This window comes from Phacochoerus africanus, chromosome 2 (genome assembly GCF_016906955.1).
Source record: "Phacochoerus africanus isolate WHEZ1 chromosome 2, ROS_Pafr_v1, whole genome shotgun sequence".
NCBI classification, from domain to species: domain Eukaryota; kingdom Metazoa; phylum Chordata; class Mammalia; order Artiodactyla; family Suidae; genus Phacochoerus; species Phacochoerus africanus.
In genome coordinates this window covers 223,010,268-223,027,884 of record NC_062545.1, presented here as the reverse complement: position 1 = coordinate 223,027,884, position 17,617 = coordinate 223,010,268, and the positions used below count along the sequence as shown (strand labels likewise).

The window sequence follows — 17,617 nt, the reverse complement described above, 5'->3', positions numbered from 1 at the left end:
GGTTCGGCCATAAAAAGGAGGAAAAAAAAAAGGACCAAAATCAAGGGAATGCATTATAGAGGCTGATTTGCCCTATTTTTTGAGCTATATTAGGAATATGGAAGTAGAAAACAAAATGAAGGGTTATGAAAATCTCCATTATGTTGCAGACCACGTATAAGAAAGTCCTTCGTGCATTTATCATTCATTCATTGAGTGCTGGGCCCTGTGCTGGACTGTCCCCTCCTGTGCCAGCTCACAGTGGGTGGACAGGTGAGACGACTCGAAGGCCACACATGGTTCTCTGATGGCTGCTGTAATCAGTCTCCGGTTCCTTGGGGCTGTGGTGCCTTGTGGAAAGGTAGGCCCTGTGCAGTGATGGCCCAGGAGTGGGGCGAGGCGGGGGTTGGGGGGAGGACTGTATTTCTATCACTGTGGTCCTTTAGAATGCTCACTGCACGGTGCTAAGCAGATGGACTTAGTTTATTATTTAAAAAGTGCTCTGCAGCGAGTGCAGCCTCTCACTGCCTGCACCCCCACCCCCTTGGGAGACCCTGACCCTGAGCATATCTCCCTGCGATGCACAGTCTCCTGGGAGGGGCGTTCAAAAGAAGGCTGAGGAGCAGGGGAAAAGGGACTGTCTCCTCATTATTTCTGACACCATTTCTTATCACATTACTTCTCGTACTCTTTTTGGCAATTCTTAGCCAATCCTGGGAGAAGGAAGGCAGACATCGTATTTTGATGTCTTAGGTAATCGTATGAAACCAAAAAATGTGAAGGAGTGTTTTCTCTGTCTCTCTCCATTGGATAGTGTCAGTGTAGTTTCTTGAGTTAGTTTTAAATTTTATTGGAATTGGAATTCCTGTCATGGCTCAGCGGAAACGAATCTGACTAGTATCCATAAGGACACAGGTTTGATCCCTGGCCTCGCTCAGTGGGTTAAGGATCTGGTGTTGCTGTGAACTGTGGTAAAGGTCGCAGATGTGGCTCAGATCCCGAGTTGCTGTGGCTGTGGTGTAGGTCGGCAGCTGTAGCTCTGATTTGACCCCTAGCCTGGGAACCTCCACATGCTGCAGGTGCAGCCCTAAAAAGAAAAAAAAAAGTAAATTTTATTGGAATATAGTTGACTTACAAAGTTGTATTAATTTCAGCCATACAGCTAAGTAAATCAGCTATATATGTACTTAACATGTCTGTGTGTATGTGTATATATTTTGTTTGTTAGGGCTATACCTGTAGCATGTGGAAGTTCACCGGCTAGAGGTTGAATTGGAACTACAGTTGCCGGCCTACACCACAGCCACAGCAATGAGAGATCCAAGCCACATCTGCACCACAGCTCCTGGTAGTGCCGGATCCTTAACCTCCTGAGTGAGGCCAGGAATGGAACCCACATCCTCATGGATTCTAGTCGAGTTCGTTAACCCCACTGAGCCACAACAGGAACTCTACCTTTACAGTTTCTTTTCCTATGTAGGTTACCACACAGTACTGAGTAAATTTCCCTGTGCTATACAGTAGGTCCTTGTTATGCATCTATTCCATATATAATAGTGTGTATATCAATCCCAACCCCTAATTTATCCCTCCCCCCCCACAGCATTTCCCCTTTGGTAAACTGAAGTTTGTCTTCAAAGTCTTCGAGTCTGGTTCTGTTTTGTAAGTTCTAGTGTATCATTTCTATTAGATTACACATATTAATGATCAACTTTTTAAATGTGAAAAGTAGAAACACTTCAGACAGGATTTTTCTTTCAAATATCAAACAAGTATTTGTATACCTGAAATTTTTAAAGTATGTAATGGGCAGGTTTTTCTGTCTCCCTCTGTTGCTAGGTCTGTGACACCTGTGAAAGGGCTCAGAGTTAAATGGTAATAGACCCAAAAGAGGGGTCCATGGGTGTGATCACCACCCCGCACTGACGCCCCCACAGTGGGAGGCCCGTGGAGGGGCTGCGGCAGGGCAGTTACTGAGCAGCCTCGTGCTGGGCTTTTTGTACCTGCTGCTCCACTCAGCCCGGAAGTGTGGCCTTTCGGGGCCTGGCGACCCCTCTTGTGAGTGAGAAACTGAGGCTCAGGGAGGAGTTCAGTAACTTGCTGTGTCCCAGGCTGGCAAGTGGGAGCCAGAGTTGGCACCTGGATTTATCTCTGCCTTGCTCATTGGCAGCCCACGTTGCTTGGTTTTCATGAGCTGAAGCCCTTAAAAGTGTTAAATAAGTTTTTTTTAACATTTTATTAGAAGATACATCTTACATATTGTTTTCTGAGACTTGACGTGTTAGAGAGTGGGGGAAAGTCCTCGTCCTCACAGCATCAACCACATTTGTCACGTGTGCTCATACACACTCATACCCAGACTTCTGTGCACTCAAGGGACAGATTTTTGGTCATTGTTATGTTGTTTGGTTACTTTGAGGAGACTCTCCATCATGGTTTTGGAGGGGAAGGGCCTGTCCATGCCACTAACCCAGCATGTGTTGGGTGTGAAGTGCCATCAGCGTCACCAGCTTGCATTCCGGTGTTTGGGCCGCTTGGGGATAAGCACACACGTACATGTGCTTACACTTAGAAGGTGGCCCCAGATGGTCTCACCTTGCCCTTCAAGCAGTCTATCATGTTCAGTCCTCATAAGATACCCTTCACACTGCTGATTTATGCTAAAAGTATCCTAATGTTTCTGACAGCTCATGTGTGACATGAATATAATCCATATTTCTTAGAGCAGCTAATCCCAGTGGCTTATTTCCCAATACTGCTGATGGGGCTATATCTCTTGGTGTCGCAGCCGGTGAGATTCTGATGGTAACATATTGTTTGTGGGTCACTAGTTTTGTCTACAACAGTAGGTTGGAACAGAGTAGCAAAGGTTAATTAAGTTTGTCCATCAAGATGGGAACAGAAATGGATGCCTCTGATACTTCTGGTTTTGAAATCAAAATTCCTGAATGTGCGGTTACAGGCATCTTTACTGCTCATTTTCAGACTGACTACCCCCTAACCCCCTGTTGCACTTTCTTCTTTGATCTTGGAGCAGTGAAAATGTGAAGAGTTGTTCAAGGTCAAAGACAATGAGTAGGTTTTTCTTAGAAGCAGATGTCTTCACTTTAAAGTGGGAAAGGTGACTTGGTTTAGTAGAGAGAAGCTTCCAAGGCGGACGTGCCTTGGGTCCTGCCTTCTTGGCTTAATCCCTTTGTGAGCAGAAGCAAATCTGATGTCTCTCAGCAGTTCTCTCTACGTTGATCGCCTCATGAGGGCTCAAGTGTCTGTATTTTCCATTCCACCTCCAGACTCACCCCTCACCCCCACCCTGCACTTATTGACCGTGAGATGTGGCAAGTTACATTTTCTCAGGAAAGTTAGAGTAAGTGGGTCATCCTTCCATAGCCCCATCCACCTGTCCTCAGAGGTGTAATATAATGATTTCAGAGACTTGCATATTAGACAGTGGAGAGTACTGTGTCTTTTTTTTTTTTTTTTTTGCTTTTTAGGGCTGCACCTGTGGCATATGGAGATTCTCAGGCTAGGGGTCCAATCAGAGCAGTAGCTGCCTGCCTACACCGCAGCCACAACAATGCCGGATCCAAACCTCATTGGCGAGCTACACCACAGCTCACTAAAGCATGGGATCCTTAACCCACTGAGCAAGGGCAGGGATCAAACCTGCGTGCTCATGGATGCTAGTCAGATTTGTTAACCACTGAGCCATGATGAGAACTCCAAGAGTACTGTGTCTTGATAGTTATTACTTCAGTTTTTAAAATACAAACCCCAGCTCTTTTACTGAAGCTGTTTCCTATTGGCTTTTATGTGAACGTTGCTTGCATTTCTGCCTGGCTCTGCGTGAGTGCCGTTGGGAAGTCAGGGTTTGTGTTTTAGAGATTTGTGAATCAGACCGCACTTTCTGACCCTGCAGCGACAAAATCTTGCAGAGATTATGGTTCGAGTAAATGAGGAGGGCACTGGACTTGTCCCAGAGGCTGTTTCCAAATGGCCCGCCCCTCTCTCTTTTGTGAACCCCTGGAATGCAACAGAACCCTCCCAGGTTCCACGGAAAGGAACCTTTCTCACAGTTTGGCTTTTCCTCACTCTGTATCTATTTTTAAATGTTCTTACTTCCCTTCACCTGCTTCATACACCAGGGTCTTTCAAACATTTTAGACCAAAATCCTCAGTAAGAAATGTTTTTTATGTATATGTGTGTGTGTATTTATGTAGTATATATTTATACCTATATATAAATGACAATGAAAACTTTATAAAAACAGCTTACTATACTGTATACAGTGAATTCTCATATCTCTGTTCAGCTTTATTGGTTAATTCTAATCATTTCTAAACTGTTCTTAGAAATACGTATTTGCTTTTTTGCCTTTTCAGGGCTGTACCCATGGCATTTGGAAGTTCCCAGGCTAGGGGTCGAATCAAATCTGTAGCTGCTGGCCATAGCCACAGCAACACAGGATCTGAGCTGCATCTGTAACCTACATCGCAGCTCACAGCAAGACTGGATCCTTAATGCATTGAGCGAGGCCAGGGATCAAACCCACAACCTCATGGTTCCTAGTCGAATTCTTTTCTGATGAGCCATGATGGGAACTCTGGATATACATATTTGCCAATTGAAGCTGTTGAATTATTTTGAGGCACAGAGTAAAACACTGTCTGGAAGAGTAAACTTTGTTCTGTCTGTACCGCAAATGCTGATGGTGAAAACAACCAACTGAGTAATACAAGTTTTAGGAAATTAATTTGGGTTCTTTTTAAATGTGGGGATATTCACATCTTACTTGTTTTTTCACTAAAAACAAGAAAAGTAGACCATTAATAAATAAATGCAAGTGCATCCTGAGATCATCCTCCGTTTCCACCTTTAAATTTTATAAGTGGTGTGAATTCCGACGCTTTGTCCTCCCCAGGATTGATGTTTCTCCCATGGTTCATCTTAAGGCATTTTTTTTTATATTTTTTAAATTGAGAGTTCCCATTGTGGTGCAGTGGAAATGAATCTGACTAGGAACCATGAGGTTGCAGGTTCGATCCCTGGCCTCCCTCAGTGGGTTAAGGATCCGGTGTTGCTGTGAGCTGTGGTGTAGGTCACAGATGTGGCTTGGATCCTGCATTGCTGTGGCTGTGGTGTAAGCCAGCAGCTATAGCTCTGATTGGACCCCTAGCCTGGGAACCTCCATATGCCACTAGTGTGGCCCTAAAAAGCAAAACAAAACAAACAAACCAAAAATTGACTGGTGTAAGTGCTACCTGGAATTCAGCTCCTTTTCTTCGATTCTTTTTTGAAAAGCCCACCCACACAAGTTCCGTGTCATAGGCTCTGAAGCTTTGGGAAATATGGGGTTTACAGTTTCAAAGATCTCAGATACATCATTCCTTCAGGTATTTGTCCTCTCTGCTCTTCTGCGTATGCATCTTCTTTCTCCTTGCCTCTCCCTTCCACCTCCTCCCTGCAGAGAAACAACTGTTGTGTCCTGTAATGCCTAAGTGCTGACCCTCCAAGGCAGCTCCTTCTTGGCATTGAGGGAGCCCAGGGCTCTGTGGGAACCCCTTCCAAGGGCTTGGCTCCTCAGGAGGCCAGTCTCCCTTTGTTTCCTTTTCTCTTCCTGCCTCTAGGGAGGGGTGTGGAAGGAGCACCTAAGAGAAAGCAAGCTGAGCCCGGTGGAGTTAACTCCTAAGGAAGTTAGGAGGGGGAAGTCTCGCCTCCAGGGGACTAGAGGGACAGGGAAGGGGGGGGGGGTGCATTACAGCTGTAGGGACTCACTTGTGGCACGTGACTCAGCTTTGTGCCCACTGCTGTTGGGGTAATCTCTGAGGTGTGTGCACAACAGCAGACGCTAAATGTGTGGGATCCAAGAGGATGAATGAGGTGCGCAGTTCAGAAGGTGAAAGGGCACTTGCTTTTCAGGGGAAGCACCTGGCCCAGGTGAGGTCCTCGGACCAAGAGGGCTCTCAGGTGAGCGTGGGAACAGGCATCCCATTCAAATGGCTTGAAAAGAAGCGTCTCTTAAAACTGAAGAAATCCTTCAACGAGGGCAAAAGTCAGCCTCAGCCTCCACTCTGAACATCACCAGGAGACCTAGAATTTGACAGCGTGAGAAAAGCCCTGCTTTGTTGTAAAACCAAAGTTTTCTCCCATGTGTGGCTGTTGTAAGCCACGTGTCCGTGCTGGGGCATCTCCACACTCTGTGTTTAAATATCAGAGTTTGCAATTAGGAATATCATTCTGTTAAATCACTTCTCTTATGAAGACTGTTCCCTTTCTTTGTCAGCTACTCTCATTCTGTGCAGCTGAGCCATGCTTGATAAAAACTGGATGGCAGCTTGTTCTTCAGGAAACTTTTTTTAAGCCATTTCCAGGATGGAGTGTTGGGTTCAGTGTAAGGCCAGACTCTCTTCCTGTCTGAAGCATTAATAGATGACCAGTGAGTAGTAGTTGGGAATTTTTTTAAAGGAAGTGAGATCTAACATTTTTACATTCTGTTGGGATTTTACTGTTACTATAAAAAAAAAGGTGACTGCGGTATATTAGAAGGAAACCTATGGTTCAGATTTATTGTGCTATATATTCTCAGCAGTTTAATAAAATAAAACCCAAAGCTCTTAGGTTTTCCTCTGGGGTGAACACTAACACCTTGCCCATTCTCCGCCTGCCCAGCTTCCACCCATAGGTCATGCTTGGGTTCAGAGACTTGGGGTGGGTGATAAGATTATAAAACATGCCTCTTGCTTGCCAGCTACCATGTGCTAGTAATAACAGTAGCCATGATTTACTGGAATCTGGGGCGTTTAGGTTTTGCTTGGTTTGTTTGTTTAATTTAAAGGAATGAAAAATAACATCTTGAGAAGAAACAAGGCAGCATTGCACAAAGGAGAGGAAATTATATCCTTTCAGTGGAACGCAACAGTTCCTTTCATTTGCTAGCACCTCTTATCCCTCCGTAGGACTTCGTTGTTTTAGCTGCTTTAGGTGAGGTGCTGAGCACGAGGGCTAGTACTAGGCTACTTTAAAACAAGTTTTCTCAAGCTTGGCACTGTCAGAATGTTGGGCTGGGAGTTCCCATAGTGGCTCAGTAGTTAAAACGACTGGTATCCATGATGATGTGGGTTCGATCCCTGGTCTTACTAAGTGGGTTAAGGGTCCTGTGTTGCCGTGAGCTGTTGGTCACAGACGTGGTTCAGATCCCGTGTTGCTGTGGCGTAGGCCAGCAGCTGTCGCTCCAATTTGACGCCTAGACTGGGAACCTCCATGTGCCGTGGCTGCGGTCCTAAAGAGACAAAACAAAACAGTGTTGGGCTGGATAATTCTGTGCTGTGGAGGCTGCCCAGTGCATTGGACGATGGTTAGCAGTGCTCCGGTTTCTGCTCACCAGATGCTAGTAGCAGCCCCCCAACTCCCTTCCAGATTGTGACAGTCAAAAGTGTCTTCAGACTTTGCCACATGTCCCCTGGGGGACAGATTGCCCCCAGGGGAGTACTGCTGGTTTAAAGGTAAAACAGCATGTTTCAATGGTTTATTTACCCATTTTTGTCTGAGCCTAATGTAGCAGATTCTGACTTTTCTTTTTTAAGTTAGAAGAGGTCAAGAGGAGATGTAGAGTTTGAAGTTGCATTTTTCCATGCCTTTTTCTGGACTTTCTGGGTGAATCATGATTCAGTTTTCCCTGTTTCAGAGCTTTACATGTGCCCTTAGAAATGCATCGAACCGGGAGTTCCCGTCGTGGCTCAGTGGTTAACGAATCTGACTAGGAACCATGAGGTTGCGGGTTCGGTCCCTGCCCTTGCTCAGTGGGTTAAGGATCCAGCGTTGCCATGAGCTGTGGTGTAGGTTGCAGACGCGGCTCAGATCCTGTGTTGCTGTGGCTCTGGCGTAGGCTGGTGGCTGCGGCTCCAATTGGACCCCTAGCCTGGGAACCTCCATATGCCGCGGGAGCGGCCCAAGAAATAGCAAAAAAAAAAAAAAAAAAAAAGCATCGAACCGGCCTTCTTTCTAATGTTCAAGTTGTCGCATAGCTGGTTGTTTGTAGATCAGTCTTCTGCTTGGGAGCAAGTAAGTTGATTGAGAGCCTCAATGAACTCACATTTTAATAACTTTAGGTGGAGTCTGACCCTTTATCTTCTTTTGCTAGAGGTCTTTGATCTCGGGATTCACTGGAGAAGTTGAAAGTCTGAGTTTGATTAACTCAGTAACTATTTCTAAATAATGCTTGTTATGTAATACTTTCTGAAAACATAGAAAAGGAATTAAGGGAAAAAAAGCATTTACATGGATTTGAAATTGTGTTTATTTTCCGATAAGCTTTGGTCAAAAGAGGAAAAATACTCCACAGTTTATCTGAATCTCTATTCAGATTTTATATACTTTGGAATTAGCAGCAGTTGACTAGTCTTCAGACTTAAACTTCTGTATGTCTTCAGTTATTACTAGGGATTTCATACTTCTCTGGGTGTGTGAAATACATAAGTAATTGTAGAACACTGGTTCTTAATCTTGGTGTCATGTTGGAATTCCCTGGGGAGCTTTGAAAAAGACCAGGGTGTGGGCTACAATCAGACCAGTGAAATCTGATGCTCTAGGGGTGCAGCCCAATTGGCAGTGCTGGATACCCGTCTCCCCATGTTCCAGTGGGAGTGGAGGCTGAGGACCAGGGTACATTTTTATAAATAAAGTTTTATTGAAACATAGCCATGCCCATTTATTTGCTGATTGTCTAGAGACCCCGTGGCTTGGAAAGCCTAAGAGATTTACCCTTTGGCCGTTTACCAAAAGAAGTTTGCTGACCCTTGTTCTAGACTCACAGTGAAAATTTAATGCAAAGATGTTACATAAGATTCACAGTAAAAGAAAAAATTCAGCATTTTGCAGAGCCTGCAGGGTCAAATCCTGTTAGTTTTCTTGTACATGGGGGAAATGGAAAGGCATTTTCCCCTGCAAATTGATTGGAAGATATTGTCACACCAAAGAGAGATGCCCAGCCTGGGGAGGACGCATGAGTTACATTAGGGCACCCTGTACTTAAAAGTTGGCACTTGGTTTCTAATTCATTGCTCATGACTTTGGTTGTATAATTGACCTGAGGGTGGTTTATAGAGGCAGAAATGGCTTTTTAATGCAAAGCATATTTGAGTTTGTTACTACCCCTGCAGCAATTCTAGATGGTGCAGAACCCTGAAAGAAATCTTTTAGCTCTGGAGAATCTCATATATAAAGAAAAAAATAATGAAACAATTTAAATGCTCTTTACATCATTTCCACCTTCCCTGAGTTCAGGTGGAAGGTTGGTGGTTGCAAATAGTTGGTCAGAAGAGTTGCTTAGAAGATCCTCCTTTGGTCACAGCCCCTAAAGAATCCAAGTATGAGGGAAAGGATTATTTATTCTAGTCCCTTGAGCAGAATCGGCATCTCCTGATTGGAAGCTGATTGAGAGCTTGTTAAACTGTGAGGCCCCCACCCCAGACTTACTGAATCAGAATCTCCTTCTTAACAAGATCCCCAGGCTGTTTGAATACACAGTAAGAGAGCCCTGGGAAGCACTGGTCTAATTGATAACTGGGTCTGTGCAGTAAACTGACCATTGATCCTCACTTTAAATGATTTCATGGCTCCTTAATGGCTTCTCACTCATTAAAGGCAGACAGTTTTTAGCCTTTGGCTATTTCCAAGTATAGCTTGCCTGTACTCTTATTTAGTAGAGATTTATATACTGGTAGAAGATGAAAATGGGGTGATTGAGCAAGAAGAGATACCATTTTATTTGTGTCAAAAAAACAAACTAGAAAAGGTAAAGGGAACTTGCCAGATAAACTTCACTTGTAAGGGAATAATCAACTGGAATGGCATCTTCTTTGCTTCTGCAAGAAAAAATAATCCACCCATTAGAGCAGACACATCTATGCTGGGGAGTAGTTGAGAGGGTCAAAAATGAATCCCTTAAACATCTCAGATTAGCACCAAGAAATCGGGGGTTAGGCCTTCCCACCAAGCAAAGCCATAATGTTCAGAGCCCACGTAGGCCTGCATAACTTAGGAGATTGTCCAGAATTTAGATGTTCATAGAAAATCTTTTTTTTTTTTTTGTCTTTTTTGCCATTTCTTGGGCCGCTCCTGCGGCATATGGAGGTTCCCAAGCTAGGGGTCTAATCGGAGCTATAGCCGCCGGCCTAGGCCAGAGTCACAGCAACGCAGGATCCGAGCCACGTCTGCGACCTGTGCAACATTACAGGTCATGGCAACACTGGATCCTTAACCCTCTGAGCAAGGCCAGGGATCAAACCTGCAACCTCGTGGTTCCTAGTTGGATTCGTTAACCACTGAGCCATGACGGAAACTCCAAGATGTTCATAGAAAATCTTGAGGAAGCCCAGGACCTGCTTATATCCTGCCAGCCTCTGTCAAGTTAGTCCTGTTTTCTTTATCAAGGAGCAGTCTAAAGATTTGCTTGAAAAATACGATTTTGAAATGATTCTGTGATTTTTTTTTTGGCAGTGGATCAAGCCAACATTTTTTTCTTTTTTTTTTTAATTGTTATTTCCCCAGTTCTTATTCCATTGCACAGTGTGGTGACCCAGTTACACATACATGTATACACATACATGTGTTTATGTATACTCATTCCGTAATTCTTAAACAGAATTGGTTTATCCTTATGTTGACATTTTAAATAAAGTTAATACCATGTGAATTTAGTTTTTGAAAGGCAGTATCAGTAATAGAAGGCTAGCTGTTCGTCCCGCTATTCTTTCTGTGAAGATCTGATCATGCATTTACTGCTTACTCTGTGTACCAGGGCCTGTGCAGGATTCAGAACAATTTTAAGTGTTCGTGGAAGTGCAGGAAGAACCAGGAAAGCAGGAGTGGGGACCCCTTTTAAGCTTGGAGGTTCCATATCCTTAGCCTTGAATGAGGGGTCAGGAAGCTGCAAGAACTGTTTCTTAAGTAAAAGCTCCCCCACGGCCCCAAAGACAGGGTCTGATAGCCAGAAGAATGCATGGTTGCCACTGTCAGTTGCCACCACTCCTGGAGAAGCTGCATGTGCTTTCCTCTGCCTTCCAGATCTCATTTCATGTCCTATTAGCAGAATCACCTCCAGAAGCCTGGTGACAGGAGGGCCTGGGAGACACAGATCCCAGACTTCAGTTCCTTGCTACCAGGAACAGCACAGAATGGAGTGGGAATGGGCTCTGAGTGACAGTATCCAGCACGGCCTCATGCTGGCAATAACAGCTGACCCTCACACAGAGTTTGCATGTTTTTTTTCCCCTGGCCATACTCGGAAGCCACGGCATGTGGAAGTTCCCAGGCCAGGGTTCGAATTCAAGCCGAAGCTGCAGTCTATGCCATAGCTGCAGCAACACGGGATCCTTAAGCCATTGCACCAGACCAGGGATTGAACCTGTGCCTCCATAAAGATAACACCAGATCCTTAACCTGCTGTGCCACAGCGGGAGCTCTTGCATTTTTTTTAAAAAAACATTCTCTTGATGTGAACACTGTAAGCTAACCAAGGTAAGATGCCTGTTTTATACACAAGGAAACATGTAAGGAAGTTAAATAACTTGTTCCTGGTCAAATGCCTGGTCAGTGTTAGAGGGGATGGTGTTAACTCCTAGGCATTGCTCTGCCATCTTTATCGCCCTTTTGTACTTACTGTTTGAGCATCCTGTGACCAGGTGGAATGAGAGGGGTACTTCAGAGGGGACCCAAGGTTAGAAAAGGCACCCTAGGCTGCATAGGGTCTGTGCACTGGGGGGGCGTAATTGTGGATGAGGATGCTTCCAACTTTAATAGGCTATTCCCTTAATATATAGAATTAGGTTGTTCTTATAATATGCAACTTTGGTCTCAATATATTTCTTTTTTTTCTTAATCAGATGAAAAACTCGGAGACCCGCCATGCAGTGAGTTCCCAGTACAGAATGCATTCTTACTACCCGCCTCCTTCCTACCTGGGCCAGAGTGTGTCCCAGATCTTCACTTTTGAGGACGGTCCGTCTTACTCGGAAGCCAAAGCGAGTGGTAAGTTTCTGGTTGCACAGGCTGGATTTGAGGGGGAGAGAGGACACCTGTCCAGCACCAGGCCTCTTGTCCTCTAACAACTTACCAGTTAGCAGGTGTTGGCAGATGTTGTGTAAGTATCACTGAAAGTAGTTATTATTTGGCTTTGCTGGATTCTTAATGTCATATTTCTCTTGCCACCGGACACCTGGAGCGGCAAGAATAAGATAGAGACTCAGGCAGTTCCCTTTTGATGCATTGGGTTAAGGATCTGACATTGCCGCAGCTATGGCATAGGTTGAAGCTCTGGTGCAGGTTTGATCCCCGGCCTGGGGAACTTCCACATGCTGTAGGTGCAGCCAAAAAAAAAAGAGAGAGAGAGAGATGCCCATCAGAAGCCAAAAAAAAAAAAAAATGTTTTTTCTGAAGGATCAATATGCAGTATCAGGGGCACTTTAAATATGGTTCAGTTCCTGATATTTTTGGTGAAATGTATTTCTGAGTATTAAATACTCGTTTTTGAAAGTTTTTCCATTTAAAAATTGAAGGTGTGTGTATTCATCTTTTGGGGGAGGAAATAAAATAACATAATAAAGCATTTTTGAATATAGTAGATCTCAGAGTTTATGCAGTAGCAATGCGAATAACTCTGATATAATGGCTTTAAAATAAAAAATGACTGTTTAACAAACCAGAGCACTTGGAAATACACCATTCCTCAACTTCACTTCTAACATTCTCCTCAATGTTTTTTATGCAATGATCGTCACCTCTTTCAAGGCTGCTGTGTTTCCAGACCCTTTTTAAAGTGTTTATATGTAAGCATCATCTTTTGATCTAGGAAAGTAAGAAGTATATGCAGTTGAGGGAGTAAGTGGAAATCAGGGCACTAATGAGTGACTTGGTACATTCTACCATTAGAATGTACTCTACACTAGACAAAAGATGCTGGTTTTCCAGAAACAGACTTACAAACGTAGGGAACAAACTTGTGGTTGCCAAGGGGGAGAGAGGAGAGAGTGGGATGGACAAGGAGTTTGGGGTTAGTGGATGCAAACTGTTACGTTTAGAATGGATAAACAGGAGTTCCCGTTGTGGTTCAGTGGTTAATAAACCAGACTGGCCTTGCTCAGTGGGTTAAGGATCCAGTGTTGCCATGAGCTGTGGTGTAGGTTGCAGGCATGGCTCAGATCTGGCATTGTTGTGGCTGTGGCATCTCCCATCCAACCCCTAGCCTGGGAACTTCCTTATGCCATACGTGGGATCCTAAAAAAAGAAAAAAATTAGTATGGATAAACAATGGGGTCCTGCTGTATATAGCATGGGAACTATATCCAGTCTCCTGGGATAGAACATAGAAGATGTTCTATACATATGTATGACTGAGTCACTTTGCTGTACAGCAGCAGAAATTGCCACATTGTACATAAACTATACATTAATAAAAAAAAATTTTAAGAAGAAGCTGGAAGAACAAAGTAATGCCATTTGCAGCAACATGGATAGAGCTAGAGACTCCCATACTAAGTGAAGTAAGTAAGAAGGAGAAAGACAAATACTATATCACTTATATCTGAAATCTAATATATGGCAGAAATGACCCTTTCCACAAAAAAGAAACTCATGGACTTGGAGAACAGACTTGTGGTTGCCAAGGGTGAGGGGGAGAGAGTGGGATGGACTGGGAATTTGGGGTTGATAGATGCAAACTGTTGTATTTGGAGTGGATAAGCAGTGAGATCCTGCTGTATAGCACAGGGAACTGTATATGTCTAGTCAGTTGTGATGGAGCATGATGGAGGATAATGTGAGAAAAAGACTGTATATATATGTATGACTGTGTCACTTTGCTATACAGTAGAAACTGACAGAACACTGTAAACCAACTATAATGGAAAAAATAAAAATCATTAAAGTCTCAAAAAAAGATGGTTTTCTCAGTAACCAGACTGTAGAGAAATGGCTTCTCTGTAAAATGAATGGTTAGAAATGAGAATCAGAACCATGTTTTGGTTTCCAAAATCAGGACACTGATATCTAAAAAAGCTGGAAAAGTTATGCTTTATTTGACATAATGAAATAAAGGATTTCGTTGATATGGACTGTATAGAACAAGGGAACTGATTGGTTTGAAATGTAGAGACTGAAGTACACGTTGTTGACTGCACTTGGACTTTTATTAACAGGAGTGGACAAAGCACAATTTTCTGTATTTGACATACTCATACTATATATAATGTATGCCCATGTGGTCCTCCCTTCATACTGCCTTTGATTCCGTATACTTATGTGAATTATAAGCTCCTTAAGGACAGAGAGCACATCTTTTACCTTTTTAGTTGCTATGATGCCTTTTATTTGTCACTCATCAGCTGAGTGATGAAGGAAAGGAAGAACAAACAAATGAATACATAAGTTAGGTGTTTTGTTGTTTTTTTTTTTGTCTTTTTGTTTTTTCATCTTTTCTAGGGGCACATCTGCAGCATATGGAGGTTCCCAGGCTAGGGGTCTAATCGGAGCTGTAGCTGCCAGCCTACGCGACAGCCACAGCAATGCAGGATCTGAGCCGTGTCTGCAACCTACACCACAGCTCACAGCAGTGCCAGATGCTTAACCCACTGAGCAAGGCCAGGGATCGAACCCGCAACCTCATGGCTCCTAGTTGGATTTGTTAACTACTGAGCCACGATGGGAACTCCCGAGGTATGATCTTTAAGTAAGCTTGCTTTGTAAGGAAACACAGTCCTGAAAGGTTAGACTCTTCTTAACTCATTATCTCATGGAGCCAGGGCACAACTTAGGGATGAAGCAGTTAAAGAAACGTTTGTCCGTACAGAAAATCAGGACTGAAACCTACTTTCAGGGAGAAATTGCCTGAGCCCCTTGCTGGGAGGAATAGTGGAATATTTTTAGAAGCACTGGCATTCTTGAGACAGAGGTGTAAATTCAGAGCAAGGCAGTAAGACAAAAAGATAAGAGGAAATTTATTAGAGCAGAGAGGAGGGAATTTGGAGAGGGGAGATAGGCATTTGAATTTATGGCCAAAAAGGAAGAGACTCGGAAGGAGAGAGGTTACAGTCCATGAAAGAAAAGACCAGCTGCCCCAGTGTTCATAGCGAGAGTCTGGGTAAATAACCCCCAGAATTTCCTAAAATTTTGCTGGTGCTGCGTGTGTGTGTTTGAAAGTGTGGTGTGATGAGGACAGAGGCTTAGCTTCTGGTGCCCCTCTAATTCGCTGACAGTGTATCAGGAGGGGCTGATTCCCGATACGAGGGAGTTAGCTAGGAAGAAGTACAGTAAAATCTCTGTCATATCTACCTTGGAATTGCCGTGGAGAATGATCACATGAATTAATAGGAAAGCCATATCTGAGCTTATTTTTTAAAGAAATGCAGCTTTATGACTTCCAATTATATGTTATCTTGGGCTTCTCCATTGCATGACATTTTTACAGAGCAGGTAGGAAGGGTTGGGAAAAGAGAAGAAGCTTTTATGGGTTTGAGGGGCACCCTAGGATCATCTCCTGGGGCATTGGAGCTTTAGTTTTATCATCAGCATGAGCACAATTGGGGACCAGTTAGGCTCTCTGGTTAATGGGGCTGGGGCTCGTGGCAGGATGCAGTGATAGGAATGGAGGCATTTGTGAGAAATGGTAAGGCTGGCTGACCAGTTACATTTGTCAGATTCTATCAAGGTTGAGTTGAGGTCCTTTAGTTGGTTGCATTAGTAAATAAATTATGATTTGTTAATAGTGTATCAGTTACTCTAAGTGGGGACTTCTGAGTAATGTGAAAAAGTTTTTTCAGTAGGTTTAATATTTTCTTTAAAGTCTTAAGTATAAATTTGTCTGTTAAGTGCATTTTTGTTCAGTATCTTTAAAGCTTACATTTCTCTTTACCAGCCAAAGAAGTGAGTCCAAGTTCAAAGTTTTCCTTTGGTGTTGCAGCATGAAAATAGAATGCAGGGATGTTTTTCTTTATAAAAAGGCTAGCAGCCATTCTCTCTTCTTTCTGTGTCCTGGAAAGAGTCAGGACATAGAGATGGTGGGGCATGGACATGTAAGACTTTGTTAGCTGTTACGGGCACTTTGGTTCTTATCTCATGTAGCTGGGAAGTCATTGGAGGGATCTCACCAATGTGCTGACACGTCTGCTTTGTGGTTTTTAAAGACCATTCTGGCCTCTGTTTAAGAATAGACTGTAGGGGAATTCCCATCATGGCTCAGTGGAAATGAATCTGATGAGCATCCATGAGGATGCCCAGTGGGTCAAGGATCCGGCATTGCCGTGAGCTTTTGTGTAGGTCGAAGACGTGGCTCAGATCCTGCTTGGCTGTGGCTGTGGCTGTGGCCAGCAGCTCCAGCTCCGGTTCCACCCATAACCTGGGAACCTCCACATGCAGGTGCCACCCTGAAAAGACAAAAAAAAAAAAAAAGAATAGCTTGTAGGGGTGCACGGTGGAAGCTGGGAGACCAGTGAGAAGGCTGTTGTAGTAACTCTAGCAAAAGATGACAGTGGCTTAGTTGCAGTGGGAGTGGGGGACTGATGACAAGTGGTTGAATTCTAGATACGTTTTGAAGATAGAACCAGTAAGGTTTGGTGATGAATTTGGGATGTGACAGAAAGGGAAGAGTGAAGAATGACTTCATAATGTTTGCTCTGATCAAGTAGGAACTTGGAGTTTCCATTTATCCAGGTAAAGAAGACTATGGGAAAAACAGGTATGCAGGAGTCAGGAGTCTAATTGTGCACATGTTAAGTGTGAAATGTACGTGAGTCATCTGAGGGCATGTCAGGTGGGGGTTGGTCTGAAGGCTGAGGTTGAGGGGAGATATCCCTGCTGGAAATAAACCTGAGAGTTCCATGCACAGATGTTTTTGGAAGTATTGGAATCACCTGGAGAAGTGGGTGAATCATAAAGGACCAACCATTGCCCTCTGGGGCCGTCCAATGTTGATAGGTTTGGCAGATGAGGAGGACCAGCAAAGAGGAGAGAAATAAGGAGCCCCCATGAAGTAGGAGGAAAACTGAGGGTGAAGGATATCTTGGGAGCCAGTGAAGAAAGCACTTCAGTGAACAGAGCCAAGTAATGCTAAGCAGTCAAACAAGTTGAGGACTGGAATCGACCAGTTGCAGGGTGGAAATGATGGGTGGCCACGTAGTGGGGAAGTGGGGACCAAAGTCTGGCCATGCATTCAGGAGCACATGGGAGAGAAGCAAGGGGCAGAACATGTGGACAGCTCATCAAGGAGGCTTGCTGTAAGGGGAGTAGTGAAACAGGGCAGTGCATGCACAGGGAGGTGAGTTCAAGGAAGCTCCTTGCCTCTGTTTTAAAGAAGAGGAATATTATGATAGGTTTGTGTGCTGATGGGAGTGACCCAAAAGGCTAGGTGTGCATGGAGGTGCAATTGTCCTGAAGGATACAGTGTCTCTGAGTGACAGAGATGCGGTGGGATCCCCAAGGGCCCCCCTCAGAGGGCAGTGGTCCCGATAGGTTGTGCACACTTTGTCACTGGCCTAAGGGGAGCTAAGTAAAGGAATTAAGAGGAAACAAAGGAGTTCCCATTGTGGCTCAGCGGGTTGAGGACCCAATAGAGTCTCAATGAGGATGAGGATTCAATCCCTGGCCTGGCTC

The 17,617-nt window shown here is 44.1% G+C and overlaps 1 protein-coding gene across 2 annotated transcripts in view; it reads left to right on the top strand.

Moving 5' to 3' along the window:
- The window catches only part of DMRT1 (doublesex and mab-3 related transcription factor 1), a 115,063-nt gene that overhangs the window by 55,796 nt on the left and 41,650 nt on the right, over positions 1-17,617 (top strand). For both annotated transcript variants that reach the window (XM_047769549.1, XM_047769548.1), the window contains one exon: positions 11,860-12,004. In XM_047769549.1, coding sequence (XP_047625505.1) covers positions 11,860-12,004 — 145 coding nt within the window. The remainder of the gene's footprint in view (positions 1-11,859; positions 12,005-17,617) is intronic.